The 15,473-nt window shown below is 40.6% G+C and overlaps 2 protein-coding genes across 2 annotated transcripts; one reads left to right on the top strand and one right to left on the bottom strand.

Moving 5' to 3' along the window:
• Positions 1-1,009: 1,009 nt before the first annotated feature.
• LOC129110507 (transmembrane protein 236-like) lies at positions 1,010-3,663 on the bottom strand. The gene is made up of 4 exons (XM_054622589.1): positions 3,392-3,663; positions 3,142-3,214; positions 2,282-2,405; positions 1,010-1,713 (listed from the first exon to the last, which is right to left on the bottom strand). The coding sequence occupies exons 1-4, from the start codon at positions 3,661-3,663 to the stop codon at positions 1,010-1,012; spliced, it is 1,173 nt and encodes a 390-aa protein (XP_054478564.1).
• A 2,339-nt stretch (positions 3,664-6,002) lies between these two features.
• Positions 6,003-15,137, top strand: hacd1 (3-hydroxyacyl-CoA dehydratase 1). The gene is made up of 7 exons (XM_054622590.1): positions 6,003-6,121; positions 9,252-9,369; positions 9,500-9,518; positions 9,634-9,722; positions 10,132-10,253; positions 12,852-13,030; positions 14,370-15,137. Exons 1-7 carry the CDS (start codon positions 6,003-6,005, stop codon positions 14,450-14,452), a joined length of 729 nt encoding a protein of 242 aa, XP_054478565.1. The 3' UTR covers positions 14,453-15,137.
• The last annotated feature ends 336 nt before the right edge of the window (positions 15,138-15,473 follow it).

Here is a 15,473-nt window from a genome sequence, read left to right as displayed (position 1 = left end):
AGAAATCAACAACTGAACATACAAATCATGCAGCCTTAGCAAACAGTTTAAATTGTCTGTTGGCCTTCTAGCTCACATCTAAAATGAGGCATATTTTTAAAGGGGAATCAAACATTTGGAGTTCTATTTAAGTAATGCATTCATCATGGCTTTACATTTTTGCCAATAAATTTGTCTTTATACATTCAGCTGATACGGGGCAACTCTATCATTCCGTGGTAGTCATGTTTCTGGCCATATTATCAATATAAATCCAATATTCTCTCTCTTTTTAGCTCCGTTTTGGTTTGTACTAATTCCTAAGGGCAATAACTCTTTAGCTGCTAAATGCTGAACTTTGTTCACCAGCTAGTCACAAACTTTCTTTTTGTTGTTTTGTGCCGGGAAGGTAGTGTCCAGTCTGTTTATCAAGAAATGGGTCGAATGGCGGTATTTTGCATACATGATAAATCACACTACTGAAACTTAAAACATACTTTTAAATTATTTTCTTTATTAATCTTACCAAAATATATGTATCAATTATACAAACTCACACTTTGTTTTTCTTTTGGTGAATATAACTTAGCAAAGAAAAACCTAATATAAACAACATGGATTTATGCTTTTACATATTCACTGCACTTTATGATGGCAGAAAAAAAAAATCTGATATAAACTTTCAAATTACATTACAGGTACATTCCCAAAGTGTCATGCTTGGTGAGGGGTAAAAAAAAGTTCAACATGAAAGGTAAATAACACAACACATAATGTCCTTCATGGGAAAACATTGCCCAAGAGCTCCCTTTTGGCCTGTGAAAAGTACCATCATGCATTTTGACAGAATAGCTCTTCTGTGATGCAAATTCATACTTTGGTTTGGTCGCAGCAGCTTTTCTCAAATCCTTTACGTTTAAGTTTATTCTTAAGAGCTGGTGCAACCGCCTCCTGAATCCTGATTGGTCCAACCTAACGCTCCTGCTATCTGTTTTAATGTTTTTAACAGTTTTTGCTTGAAGTGCTGGTCTCAAAACACCATCCTCTCTGTGTTGAAGACCCTCAGCCTGGTCATGAAGTTGAAATAGACAAAGGCCAGGCAGACCAGCAGGTTCTTCATCAGGTAGAGGACGGGCGTGACGAAGCCGAAGAACGCAATGAGGCCGACGCGCACGAAGAAGAAGGGAAAGTCCTGCAATGCCACACCGAGTGAGGAAAGCAGGGGGCTGTGGGGCATGACCACCACCCGCAGGCACGACAGGAAGCTGAAGATGTAGATGGGGAACACCCAGCCTGAGTAGTAGACATCAGGGTGCCCCGCCACCCTCACCATCTCCACCGTATCCATCCAGAACATGAAGCTGTCCACAAACACGTCGGCTCGTGCGTCGCTGGCACACAGGAACCTCAGTGGACCCGTGTAGGCGTACGGAGATAAGCGGTATGCCGTGTCGCTCGCTGACCGTGAGCTCAGGCCGGAGATGCTGAACGGTCTCCCAGGATTACCCGGGACGTTCCCGTTGGACTCCTGTCGAGCTCCCGATCCGTTCTGGTTCCTGTCGTTCTGGTTCCTGTCGTTCTGGTTCCTGTCATTGTGCTGGTTCGCGGGCATGGGAGTTTGGCCAGCTTGCCCAGGCACAGCTGGCCCCGGCGCAGCTGGAGTGATGGGTGGTACCTGTTCCACATGTGTGAGGACAGTGGAGGGGATGTCAGCGTCTCTCTCCATGTCATTAGCTAGGGGGAAGAAAATTAAGAGATCATACTGAGCAAAGAAAATCTGAAACTACATTTGCTTATTTTCATGTGGAGTTCATATGTTGTTGTTTTTTTAAATTAACCAAACATGACAAGAATCATAATTCAGCATGATTTTATTTTTAAATATAGTTTGGCCAATAAGAAATAGGTATAACAGAGATACAATACACCACCACCAGATCTTGTGATCACAATGCAACCACTGATCTGCTGAGTCGTTGGAGCCAGAACTTCCAAGGAATACCAGATGAAACATGTCAAAGCCTCCCTTTAGAAAAACAATTCTGAAGTTTTGTCGGTTCAGCACTGTTTTACAAGAAGGGGCTAACAAATGTCCAGCGCACTTCCTCAGTTGCAGCAATGTCTTTCAACTGCGGGCACAGAGCCAAAGAATAAGATTGCTGTGGATGAATTATGTATAGAACTGCTAGCTGCATTAGCTCCTGTAATGTAAAGGTGGGTAGGTGACACTATGCTGGTTGTCAGGGGAAAGATCAGGATTTAAAGCACTTGTTGAGTGATGTGTTCAGAGAGTGGCGCTCACCCTGGCCGGTCAGTCTGCAGTGGCGTATCCTCTCCACAACGTCAATACAGATGAGAGAGAAGAGGACTAGTGATACAGGGAGCTCCGTGAATGTATCATATTTCATGTTGTTATTTATCTGAACCTGGGCAAACAGCCAGAAAATCGTTGGTTAAAACATACTAGAGCATTTAATCTAATTCATTTCTCACTTTAATATGGAATGCATTAATTCACCTCAACGATGAAAGGATCTTTGCACCAAGAATGTATGTCTACATGTCTGACATCCTCTAGTTCTGGGTTTGTGGGCTAAAAATCACTTGACGTGCTGGTATTTGCCTGAGTCAGGACTTCATACCAACAGGACACAGAACAAAGCTGGTCATCTTAGCAGAATTTATGGCTCTTATGGAAAAGACACCAGATAAGCAAGGGCCAAAAGGTCAGCTTGGGCTCTAAAAAGGGCAACATAAAACAGCAAATAGGAGCTGGTCTGCAGCCAGCCAGGAAGTGAAAATGTGCCTCATGGACAGATGATTTGACAAGGGGGCAGCTTGAACAGGAAGAGGGACCAAGCTGCTTATCAGTAGCTCCTTATCCATATTCATCCCCTGAGAACCAAGAGGTTCCTCACAAATCATCCCCTTTATTTCACACAGATACCTCACACTGTGATTCATATAATTATTCTTTCTCAATGTAAAGTTGTTCAAGAAGCTTTGTTGCGTGATGAATACAATAATCCAACGAACAACAATAACAGTCTGACTCTTGCATCAGATATGGCAACATAGGGGTCAAAGTTCATGATCAGAGAACAGATAAACTGATGTAAAGACAAAAAAAAAATGAAACAAACACTCCACGACATGTTGTACCTCAGAGCTGGCGATGAGAAAGACAAAGCAGGGCAATGTGGAAAGGATCACATATACGAGGGCCACAGGCCTCCTGATTCAAAGACAAAGGAAGGTAAATAAAGTAAGGCGGGAACACAAAGGACAGGTGCAGACTTGCTACCTCATGGTTTAGTTCAGTCCAAACCAGCTGCAGACAAAACAGCTGGTCAGGTCTCAGTCAGCTGCTGACCGTACGCTCTGAGGCCCCTGACATCAGGACAAAACTCACCACTTCTTCCTCCCAATGAGAAACTTCTTCTTCATGAAGACCATGTACTTCATGGGCACCCAGACCAGCAGGGCGGTGGAGGTGACGTAGGCGATGGAGGAGGCCACAATCAGCCAGTAGGCCGTGCTGCCATCTCTGGGGGGCTGCGCCGACGTTTTGACCTTCGCCACGATGACGGCGAACCTCTGCATGACGATGAAGAGGGGCACGCACAGGCCTGCAAACTGCAGCACCTCGCACAGGGCGAACTTCAGCGTCCTCCCCGAGCCCATGCTGCGGAGCTCCAGAAAAAAAAGGAGAAAGAAGGGAGGGAGACGGGGGGCTGTTGTCGCAGTGAGCCGACCCCTGTCCCTCTGAGGGCTGGTCAGGCCTCGGACCGGCGCATTGTCTGCCTCCACTAGCATTTTCCACACAGCACAGCCCTGGCTCTCTGCTCACCGGACTGCTTACACTGCACTAGGCTTTGTGTGCCTTGGTGTGACGGCGATGTGGCTCTGGTCCTTTACTCTCTTTATATATGGGATAAAAAAACCAAAAACAAAGGTCATCTAACTCTGCACCCTGAGGGACACCTATGTCCTACAGACATCTGGGATGAGTCAGTCATGAAAACTACACTACAAGTTTGTGAAGCTAATTTTGGAGTTTTATCAATCAGCCACACATACTAGATAACCTATATTATTCTGAGCATCTGCATTAGTTAGACCACATATTCTAATTAAACTCCAAACATCCAAAACCGGCAATCATGAGTGGTGGAGCAACATCCAAGGCCCTTGTGACTCTTCTCGTGTTTAAACATTGCCATCTGGTGGCAAAATCAGATAAGTGCATAAATTCCGACATTGTTACAAATACTAAAAACTATTTTCTGAAAATTCATGTAAATTGATTAGAATATGACTTTAGTTGTCTTTATAATGACAGCAAGCCAGCGACAGACCCTCAGAGTAGCCAACTAAAAGCAATTTTCTGAAAAGATTTAGTAGTTTTGTCCATGTTCTTTTTAATTCAAAATCAACCCCCACATACACACAGACATCCTCTTTCACGCCATAACCCTTTGTTTAAATGCAATTTCAATCTAATAATGAAGTGAAAACTTGTTGTTGACATGTTCAGTGCCCAAAACCCCATCCATGGTGGGCTTTGCAGACACAATGGAACCTGTAGAGCTGAAGTGTGAATCCCTGGCACTAAAACAGAGGGCAGAATTTAAAGGCCATACAATTGCACAGACTAAAATCCTGCAGTGGCAATGTTCACACCTTAAAGTTAGTGCAACGATAATGATCATTTCTACTCTAAAACAGTTTAAATAAACACATTTATGTTAAAACAATCATGATTCTGCTAACTGTTCCTTGTTTATTGGTTATTTACTTATCGCTTTACCTATCGTGAGTTTCCCCTCACAGGCATTACTACACTGAAGGATACACACTGTATGTATGTGACTCATGTTGGGCACTAGATGTCCAGAAACTGTATTGATGTGTCAAAAAATACCATTTCTTGAAGGTCCATCAGGTAGGTTGGAGCCTTTTAGGTCACAATCATAATAAATACACGACTACATAGGTACGTGGCAACCAGCCAATCATATTGAAGCGGGGGTAACAGGTAATCTGTGTCTTAAACCAGCTCTACCTATAGACTGTACTTAAGAGCCAAGCACAATTAAAACAGCGTTTCAAAACAAATACAACTTTACTAGAAGGGTGCAAATCATATACATAATAAATGCTTAACTAATGCATGACTCACGATGATTTAATGTGTTATTTAACACAGGATGTATCATGAATTATTTATGCTGACCATTAAGAAATGATTAAACTAAGAGTTTGAATGTAGGATCTGCAGTCCTGTACAAACTTCCCTTTAAGCAACTACAAAGGTAAAGCCCTGCTTTTAGATTATTGCATGATTAGAAGAAGTACTACCCTGAGCCTTCCTCGTAGCACTTATTGCACTCGTATTAGTTGTTGCACTCACTGTATTCGTATCAGTTCGCTGCACTTATTGAATTTGTAATTGTTTACTGCACTTATCCTATTCGTAGTAGTTTGTAGCACTTACTATATTCGGATTAGTCTGTTGCAACTACTGTTTTCGTAGTAATTTGCCTCTGCACTATACTTTTGCTCTGGTTTATGCTTTGAGATGCTTGTTTAAGAAAGGAGATGCACTTATGACTTCTGGTGACTAGTAGTTCTCTTGAATACCTATGTTGAATACACTTCCTGTAAGTCGCTTTGGATAAAAGCGTCTGCTAAATGACTGTAATGTAATGTAATGTAATGATTACAAATAATCACATACCTAAGTAATAATAGTACAGTCATAGGTGTTTTTCTGCAAATAGAGTACTTTTACTTTTAGTACTTTGAGTAGGCTACGTGTCCCTGGGTATTCTTGCATACTACTTTAAGTATTGACTTTTACTTTAAACAGAGAGCAGCCTATTTCTACACTATAATAACAGTCCATGAGCAGCAGTCTTAAAGCAGGCAGGGCAGATGACCCCTCCCTCCCCTCCCTCCCTCCTCCCGGCCCCAGCTGTCACCTCCCTCCGTGAACTCCCTCCACCCTGCCCCCCGGTACCATGGCGTCCAGCGAGGAGGACGGCACGGTTGAGAAGGAAGAAAACAACAACAAGAAGAGGACGAAAGGCGCAATCGCGACCGCATGGCTGACTTTCTACAACATCGCCATGACCGCCGGGTACGTGCGTAATATTGTGCCATAATAACAGAATAAAACCCCCATAAGTGAGCCCCTGTAAGTGTGTGTGTGTGTGTGTGTGTGTGTGTGTTGCTGTTTATAGGACTGTGCGTCTCTGTTCAGCTGGCTCACTGCACAGGCTCCTAATAGCTGCGGAAAACTTTTTGGAACAATTTGATATTTACAACAACAAAAAAATATATATATATATCGAAATACTAAAAAGGTGTGGTCTATTTGTGTGCGTGTTGGAAAATGAATGAATGGTGTTTGGTTGAAGTGACAGATGTCCAAATAGGGCTGAGTGCTCGGTGGTGTCCCACAGTTGCGGTGATAAGTATAGCCGGAGAGCGCTGACACTGGAGCTCAGGGCTGGGACACAGAAATGCTCAATGGGCAGGTTTTTATTTTTTGTTTGTTTGTTTTTTAACAACAACAACAACAACAACAACAACAACAACAACATAACATTTGTCAACAGCAGACAGAGCTGCGTTGTTTATGAACTGTCAGGATAAACACTTGGAAATCAATACTGCTGTCTGCTCATGTCACCTATCAATAATAATAATAATAATAATAATAATTAAGCCTTTATTAGTCCCACAATGGGGAAATTATTTCTCTGCATTTAACCCATCCCGGAGGAGCAGTGGGCTGCAATGAAGCGCCCGGGGAGCAACTTGGGGTTATTAGGTGTCTTGCTCAAGGACACCTCGGCATGTTGCCGGTAGAGGGGTTTGAACCACCAACCTTGTGGTTACGGGACAAGCGCTCTACCTCATGTGCCACAGCCGAATAGGTCTTTATACTGTCACCTGATCAATAACCTGCCTCCAGTGTGCAGTGGAGGAAGAAGTACTGGGATTATTAAAAGTAGAAATACCACACAGTCTAGAAATATCTGTTACAAATGAAAGTCCTGCATTCAAAATGTTACTTACAGTATCGGGGAAATGTACTAAGCTGTGTTTAAGTATTACAAGTTAAAGCACTCAATGCGGGGAAATGACTCAATTATACTTTTATATATTTTATTATTGAGATTATTATTACTTATGGATTTATGTAAAAGCAGGATTTTACTGTTGGTTGTAAGGGAACTCATTTTAACTACCTTGTAAATGACTGCATCTTATGATTATTTACACTATCATCATCAGCTGTAATTGTATACACTTTAAAAAAAATCATGTTTTAAAGGCTCTTAGTTTGTTTATGTACAGAAAAATCTTAACTTGTTAAGTAGCGAACTAGCTGTCAGATAATTAAGTTTTTAAAGTAATCTGAATTGTAGCCTTGTGGAGTAGTAGTATAAAGTAAGAGACAATTGAAATACTCAAGTAAATGAAAAGAACCTCAATTTGGCCTCAAGTTCAGTACAACATTGCCATTAAGGCATACAGTACTTTATTACAATGGACACCTCGTTGGGCATTATCCCTTACATACCATCAGGTACATCAACACAACAAGCAGGGATCAATACCTTCCCAGTCATACAACTTAACTACTATATACAGTATTTTGTGTTTATTATCCATCATATTTGTGTAATTCATTTTTAAATGTTTTTTATTCAGGATGCAGTTTTGTAGTTTGAATTCAAGCAAAAGCAAAGTCAGTCTGATATCTGTAGTTATGATTTCAAAATGCCAGCTGAAGATGACATTTTTAGTTTGTCCTCACATTAAACTACTGTGCCATGCACTCCGATGTAATGATCACACACACACACTTAAACACATATCATGATACAGAATACAATACAGTAGAGCAGCACAAATTTGAAGTATCCCATTAGAGCTAAAATAATGTAAACAAATTGTTTTAGGCAAAAATGTTCACCAGTTTCAGCTTCTCAAATGTGAGAATGTTCTGCTTTTATACATTTATTTTGGTTTTGGATGTTGCTTTAAGAAAGTAAATAAGTAATTATTTTAGTTTTTTTATATTTTAAAGTCAAAACGATTCATGAAGAAAATAATCAGCAGATTATTAATCAATGAGTTGCAACCCTGTATTCCATCCAGCGATTAGCACCTTTAAGTTGTTAATACTATTGATCCTGATGGCAGTTTGATTGTGTTTTGTGTTTCTCTGAGTTGGGTTCAGAGAGGGAGACATAACATGCCAGTTTGTTTCAATGGTTTCTGAATGTTACACCTGGATTACATTTCCGCAGTATTCACTTGAGACACATATATACACAAATTCAAGAGCAGTCCCAACAGATTAGCTGCCTTTATACATATATGCATTACCTTATATTAAGGATTGACTACTGCTGACATGTTTTTCATAAGGAGAATTTTAGAGGAAGTGGAGATCATTTAAAACATTTTTTTTTAAGATTCTGTAATTGTGTAAAATGCAAATGTACTCAGTTTTGGAAAGGTGGTATTATGTTACTATGTTTTACAGACATCACTAATGTTGGACTGTAAGAATGTAAATACAATGTGTACGAGAAGAGTCAAGTTAACTTTTAGTGTGCATTGCCATGGGCTCTTTATGTTCCTGCTGTAGTAGATTCAAACCTTCCGTGTTATGACACATCTTTTCAAATATAATTCTTTTGACGAAAATATTACAATTGAAACTTTCTGTTTAAGTGTCTAATCGTCATGTTTTATCAAGTCAGTCGTCAACTGTAAATATCTATTGTAACTGAAGGGCAGCTACAAGTTCAGCGCCGCTCTATCTGTGCATAACTTGCACTTACACCATGAGGAAGAACAGGAGCAGCCAGATTACAATGTCCTCAAATGGTGTTGAAGCTGCACAGAATACCTGGTTTCCCCTGGTCTTAAGCCTCCTAACTAAAGCTATAATTTACTAATGTGTGGAAATCTGATTTAGATTTTTTGGATTAAGACTGAGGCGGAAAATGGAGAGAAATGTGCTCGTAACAGAGCTGGGAGAAGATGCAGTAGCTTCCCATCTTAGTTTCAAATAAATGAGAGCTGAATAACATGATTTTCAATTTAAACATAATTATGGCCACCTGTCAGATTACCTTTTTATCAATACTGGGATACAGGAAACTATGGATGAACTCTTACACCATCATCTCACACTTAGTGGTGCCATTATGTTGTCTAATTGTTTTTTGTTGTCGTTTCTTTAGGTGGCTGGTTTTGGCCATGGCAATGATGCGCTTCTACATCCAGAAAGGCACAACAAAGGGTCTGTACAGAAGTATAGCAAGAACACTCAAGTTTTTCCAGACCTTTGCATTAGTTGAGGTAAGAAATTGAGTAGAAAGCGTTTGCGTAGCATGAATTGATAAAACGCCGTCCATACAATGAGGAGTGACAGTTATTTTAAATAAGTAGATGAGAGAAATAACTAATATTTATGTATCTGGTCTTACAGGTGGGACACTGTGCCTTGGGTAAGTGATGATTTTTGTTTGTGACCTGTGGTAAAATGTCAACAAATCTACCTTTCGTGCCGTCATCTCTGCAGCTGTAAACTTTTTTTCCTGTCTCTCTCCTGCTGTGCTGCAGGGATTGTGAGGACTTCTGTGATTGTAACCGGGGTGCAAGTGTGTTCACGGATTTTCATGGTTTGGTTCGTCACCAACAGCATCAGACAGGTGACTAACCTACACTCTGCTGCTACCAAGGGGTTTTATTTACTTATACAAACCAATTAAGAGTTTCATAATTGTAGTGTTGTTTTCTTTACCGTCTGTGTGACAGAAGTGCACAAGATTTATTATACAATATAATTTTATACCCACACATACAATGTACATATTAATAACATTCTGTAATCATAGGTTCTTAGTGTTTATTGGGACAAATCTAATCAAACTACCCTTCTTTTCTGTCTCTATTTTATGCATATATTGCATAAAAAACTGCAAGTACCCCCGTGCTTTACTATAGTTTTATTCCTTTTGTATTTAACATAATTGCTCCTCCACATTTGCATCTGTCAGCTTTGACTCAACATACTTCCTCTTTCCTCTGTATACTTGCCTGTATATTTTCTAAATGAAGATCCAGAATGAAGAAAGCGTAATCCTATTCCTTGTCGTGTGGACGATGACAGAGATTACCAGATATTCCTACTACACATTCAACCTGCTCCACCACCTGCCGTACTTCATCAAATGGGCCAGGTGGAGCTTGAACTGTTGTTTTACTGTGTCAGACTTTGTCGTCTAAGCATGTGGGTCACTGATCTGGCGATTTCCCCCCTCTGGCATGCGTCCTTTAAACATGCTTTACATCAGGAAGTTGTGTGTGTGTGTGTGTGGTGTGTGTGTGTGTGTGTGTGTGTGTGTGTGTGTGTGTGTGTGTGAAGTATCGCCTGGCTCACACAGAGAGGTGAAGCGTGTGTGTGTTTATTGATTAGCACCTCGTTAGCCATTGTCTTGTCAATGGAGGGTGAACTAACTGCTAACTTTGTGCTTCTGGTAATCCAGAAAAACTTAAATCATTTTAGGGCTTATTTATGTTTATCAATTATAAAAAAAAAAATAGATTTTAAAGAGTATTTTGTGTAACGTGCTCTAACAAACTGTAAATAAAAAAATAAATAAAAAATCTGACAAGAATAGCAATCCAAAAACAGTAGTTTTAAATCCAAACCCTTAATTATCAACACAAAATAAAACCTGAAATTGAAACCTTCTGCCATGATTATCAGTAAAATGTGATGACGACCGCCACATTTCTCGGCTCTAGAGTGACACAACGCCGGCCTACTACTGTATGAAGGGCTGTTGTGACGTGGCAGCCTCTCTGCTACAGTAGCGCAGCTGAAATTGGAGCCGTTGGCAGGAACGTCAGCTGTACACATTGATAGCTTTCCAACACGCAGGCCTCGGCATCTCACAGCCAGTACATCTCACTTCAGAATAGAGACGTTCAGAATAGAGGCCTTTAAGTATCGCATCAGTACAAGGTGAGACATTAAAGTTCTGTCTCTGCAGTGAGAAATTCACCAGAAGAATGCAAATGTTCCTGCTACTTCAGGGTCTCATATGATTGCCAGTTTTGTGGCCAGTTACTCTTTTGTTTTGCGTTTTTGATGGCCCTCTCTTCCTCTCCCCCCCCCCGCCCTTCATGGCTTTCTTTAAGCATGGAGGAGACGCCAGGCCCCCGGAGAGCGGCTCATGTTCAGCTGCTCATGTTTTAAAGACCCGTCTGTTTTGGTCATGGAATGTTTCCTCTCACATCCGCCGAGTCGCTCTCCCGAGCCGTCGCTGTGGTCTCCACTCAATGCAGGACCTGTAAAGCCCTGAGTCATGGCATACATCGCTACAGAGGGACGCAGGCTGTGTCACACTGAGAGGTGACAGGCAGTCGTAGCACAAAGCCAAGAAGATGACAGTTTGTGCATGAAGCGCAGCTCTTTTATGACGAATATGGATCATATTTTGACGTGGCATTCACAGATTTGTTCAATAAGTAGTAGAAGTAAAGCAACTTCATGCTGAATAATTCCTACTTATTGATGTTTAGAAGCACTGCAATGAAACACTGTTTCATATCCAATAATGCGGTGTGTAAGTAGTAATCAAAAGCATATTCTAAATCAACAATTTTGTGCACAGTTGTAAAAGGCCGAAGTGCAGCGACAACTTGATCCTAATGCTTTGCCCACTTGTCACATCTGCACAAGTCAGAAGGTTTGGGAGAGCCCAAACACAGGCGCACACGGGAAGCAGGAGGACTAGGAGATAGGAGAATTTAAAAATAGACATTTTTTGATGACCTGGTTGTCATTCTACTTAATTCTCTCTCTTTCTCTCTCAGCTCCCCATCAATGGAATGACTTTCCTTTGTCTAGTTTTTCTGGGGTTGATAATCTTCACTATCCATGACTGATCAGCGTTGAATACCTTGTCAACTTTTGTTGGAAATTCAAACCTAATTAAATATGATTTTTGTAGCTTCTTGACTTGTCAGTTTGCATTTTGGCTGCCAACTTTTAAGTGTCGAACTTGTGTCGAAACTGCAATTCATGAACTCCAGGAAAATAGCACATTTTGACAAGATACGAAGGGGACTCAGTTCATTGTGTTTGATTACCTGTCTAAAGCAGATTTAAGACATGAAATGACACAAGGACACAGGACAGTGTACAGGACTTTTTTTGGGGGTATCCACTTTTAAAAAAAAAAAACCATCATGACCCAACTCACTATAGGCCTTTTCCATAAATCGTGAGAAGAGCAAATCGGTGCTTTAACGAAAGTTCCTGACCATTTTTACTGCCATTTCCACATCAACTTGTATTATCTTGAATTGGTTACACCAGCCATTTTGAAGAGATATACATATGATAAATAGAACTTCATTTTATGCATGCGTTTGTGAATACTTATAAATAGTTAAATACCATATTAATAACACTAAATAGAATGCATTTAGGGTTAGATAATTGGCTATCTCATTCTTAAAACAAACAAGCTATGCTAGCCTTTCATATTAGATTCAATGACTGTGAAATTAAAAAGAATATTTTAGGCAGCATGCGTTGATTGTTGAACTCATCCTTTACAGGTTGCATTTGTTACAGTGTGGGTGTACATTGTGTGTGTGTGTGTGTGTGTGTGTGTGTGTGTGTGTGTGTGTGTGTGTGTGTGTGTGTGTGTGTGTGTGTGTGTGTGTGGACATCTAAGCATGTGAGTGTTTTAACATCCACAGACCTAAACTGAACGAGTGTTTGGTTGCAGGTGTGTGACCGTGTACGTCTCTTTCCCTCCCAGATACAACCTCTTCATCGTCTTGTACCCATTGGGAGTTGCCGGAGAACTGCTGACCATTTATGCTGCTCTGCCGTTCGTGCGCAGATCTGGAATGTACTCCATGAGGCTCCCCAACAAGTATAACGTGTCGTTCGACTACTACTACTGCCTCATCGTCGTCATGTTGTCCTACATCCCACGTAAGGAGCTTTTTTACTCCCAAACTGCATATTATGGTAAAACATGTAAAAGAGAAAGACCTTGGACAGATGATGACTCACCTGTGCATCTTCTGCTTCATGAGACATTACATTTACATTACATTACAGTCATTTAAGATAAGATAAGATAAGATAAGATAATCCTTTATATGTCCCGCAGCGGGGAAATTTGCAAATTTATCTTTTATCCAAAGCGACTTACAATCAGTAGCTCAAAGCTTATATTACATATCATTACATATCATTCATTCATTCACACACTGATGACAAGGCTACCATGCAAGGTGCCACCTGCTAACTAACATTCATACAACATCCAGTCCACACCGATGGCAAAGCCTTCGGGAGCAACTTGGGGTTAAGTGTCTTGCCCAAGGACACAGCGACATGGACGGCCAAAGCCGGGTATCGAACCGCCGATACTCTGATTGGAGAACTACCCTGCTCTCCACTGCGCCCACAAGGCCTCTAAACTCCAACTTTGCTCTGTTGCCCTGAAAGAGTTAGCGACCTGTGTTTTTTTTTTTATGTCGCTGGAAAAGGCTAGCTTAGCTTAGCATAATGACTGGAAACAGGTTGTAACAGCTAGCCTAGCTCTTTTCAAAGGTAACAGAATCTGCCTGCCCTGCACCTCTTAACCCCACTAAGTAACATATTATATCTTCTTTTTTTAATCATTAAACAACTGTACAACTGAAGTGCAAAAACAAGGCATTGCAGTAATTTTCTGGAGTTGCCTGGCAACGGATTCCAAGAAGTCACTGCAAGGCTAGCCATCTTCTTCTTAAATTCATCTTACAGACATTAGAGTGGTATAAATCTTCTCAATCAACTCTTGGCAAGCAAACAAAATAATTATTTCCCAATATATCAAACTATTCCTTTAAACGTTTGAGACCTGCAGCAATCTTTTTTTGTGATATAAAGCAGCATATAACTCAACATCTGAAAATGTATTTGGTATTAATTAACTGAGGTTAAAATGCTACATAAGGCATCTTTGTGCCAAGTGAAATCATTATAAGGGGTGTAAATCCTAACATGAACCTTATAATCCAATAAAGCACAACATCAGTGCAGAAAACATTACTTTTAAGAAGCTGCTTTTCGTTGAGAATTGCTTTAGCAGGGATTATTTAAAGCCTCCACAATTTTATGTTAGCTTCAAAATGTGAAGTTGATAATTGTTTATTCTAACTGAGCCTTTTGATATCTTAGATGAATGAATAAAACAGCCTGTTTGGATTATCAAAGTAATTATTGTCCAATCGGAGGAGACTTTTTTAAAGTATTGATTTATCCGGTTTATTTTCCCCAGTGTTTCCTCAGCTCTTCTTCCACATGCTGCGGCAGAGGAGAAAGGTGCTTCACGGGGAGATCATAGTGGAGAAGGACGACTAGACGAGCCTCCACCTCACGCCTCCGTTTGAGCCAGCCTGCCACCACCACCACCACCACCACCACCCCCCTCCCACTTCATCTCCACCTCATCTTTAGCACCATCTGCTTACTTTACATTCTTCATTGCACGGGACCGCACAGATGGATTAATTCAGGATTAATTCCTATCTGAGTGGTAATATTGGAAACGTGTTTACAGTCCCAGTGTTGCTGGAGCTGGAGACAGAAAGCCTGATGTTGAGTCCGTTATTCGCACCTTGTTGCACTGAATAAACCTGAGCCACCGAAGAGTCACAACATCTGTCTGAAGGAGTAAAAGGTAAACGAAAGGCTTCCAGGGAAATGTGAAATGAAACATGGAAGGAAGATTGAAAATTGTGTCTCCTGAGTCCAAACTTCATCCCCCAATTGGCAATTGTATTCATTTTTTTTAAGTGTATTCCACCAAAGTGATTTTATACAGAAGTAGTGTGGCTGTAAAAAGGTTTAAAAAAGTAAATATTCATACCTCTATCATACCTCAACAATAAATCTACATTCAGACAATATGCTGCTTCTTTTGTGTACGTTTGTAAATGATGCAATGTGAAATGAGCGGTTAATAGAAAGCATATTTCTTAAAGATAATTTATTCACATACCGTGTCACTGAGAGCAAGCACAGCACAGCTCAAACTTAACATTTTTTCCCCCGCTTGGCTTCTGCATTCTTCTATGTTGCTTTGATGTTTACTTTGTCAAATTAATTTACAAGAGTGCATCTTAAACAAATTTGAGTCTTCAAAATAGTAGCAGCTTTTTCTATCGGCCGCTGTAGGTGAGACTTTAATTCAGATTTTTTGTGAGCACTCGCAGTCTTCAGACGCTGTTGTGTTTGTTTTTTAACATAAAGAATCTCATGTTCGTGTTGATAGAAAGGTAGTTAGATTCCCTCCTAATAAAGGTGCTATTGTGAGATCATTTCAGTCTTCTGTGCAGCTGAAGGAGAGCCTGTGTTTGGAGTTGACCTAAAGCAGAAAACA

This window comes from Anoplopoma fimbria, chromosome 21 (genome assembly GCF_027596085.1).
Source record: "Anoplopoma fimbria isolate UVic2021 breed Golden Eagle Sablefish chromosome 21, Afim_UVic_2022, whole genome shotgun sequence".
NCBI classification, from domain to species: domain Eukaryota; kingdom Metazoa; phylum Chordata; class Actinopteri; order Perciformes; family Anoplopomatidae; genus Anoplopoma; species Anoplopoma fimbria.
Note: the sequence above shows the minus strand (reverse complement) of the source record. Positions and strands in the feature narration are given on the sequence as shown.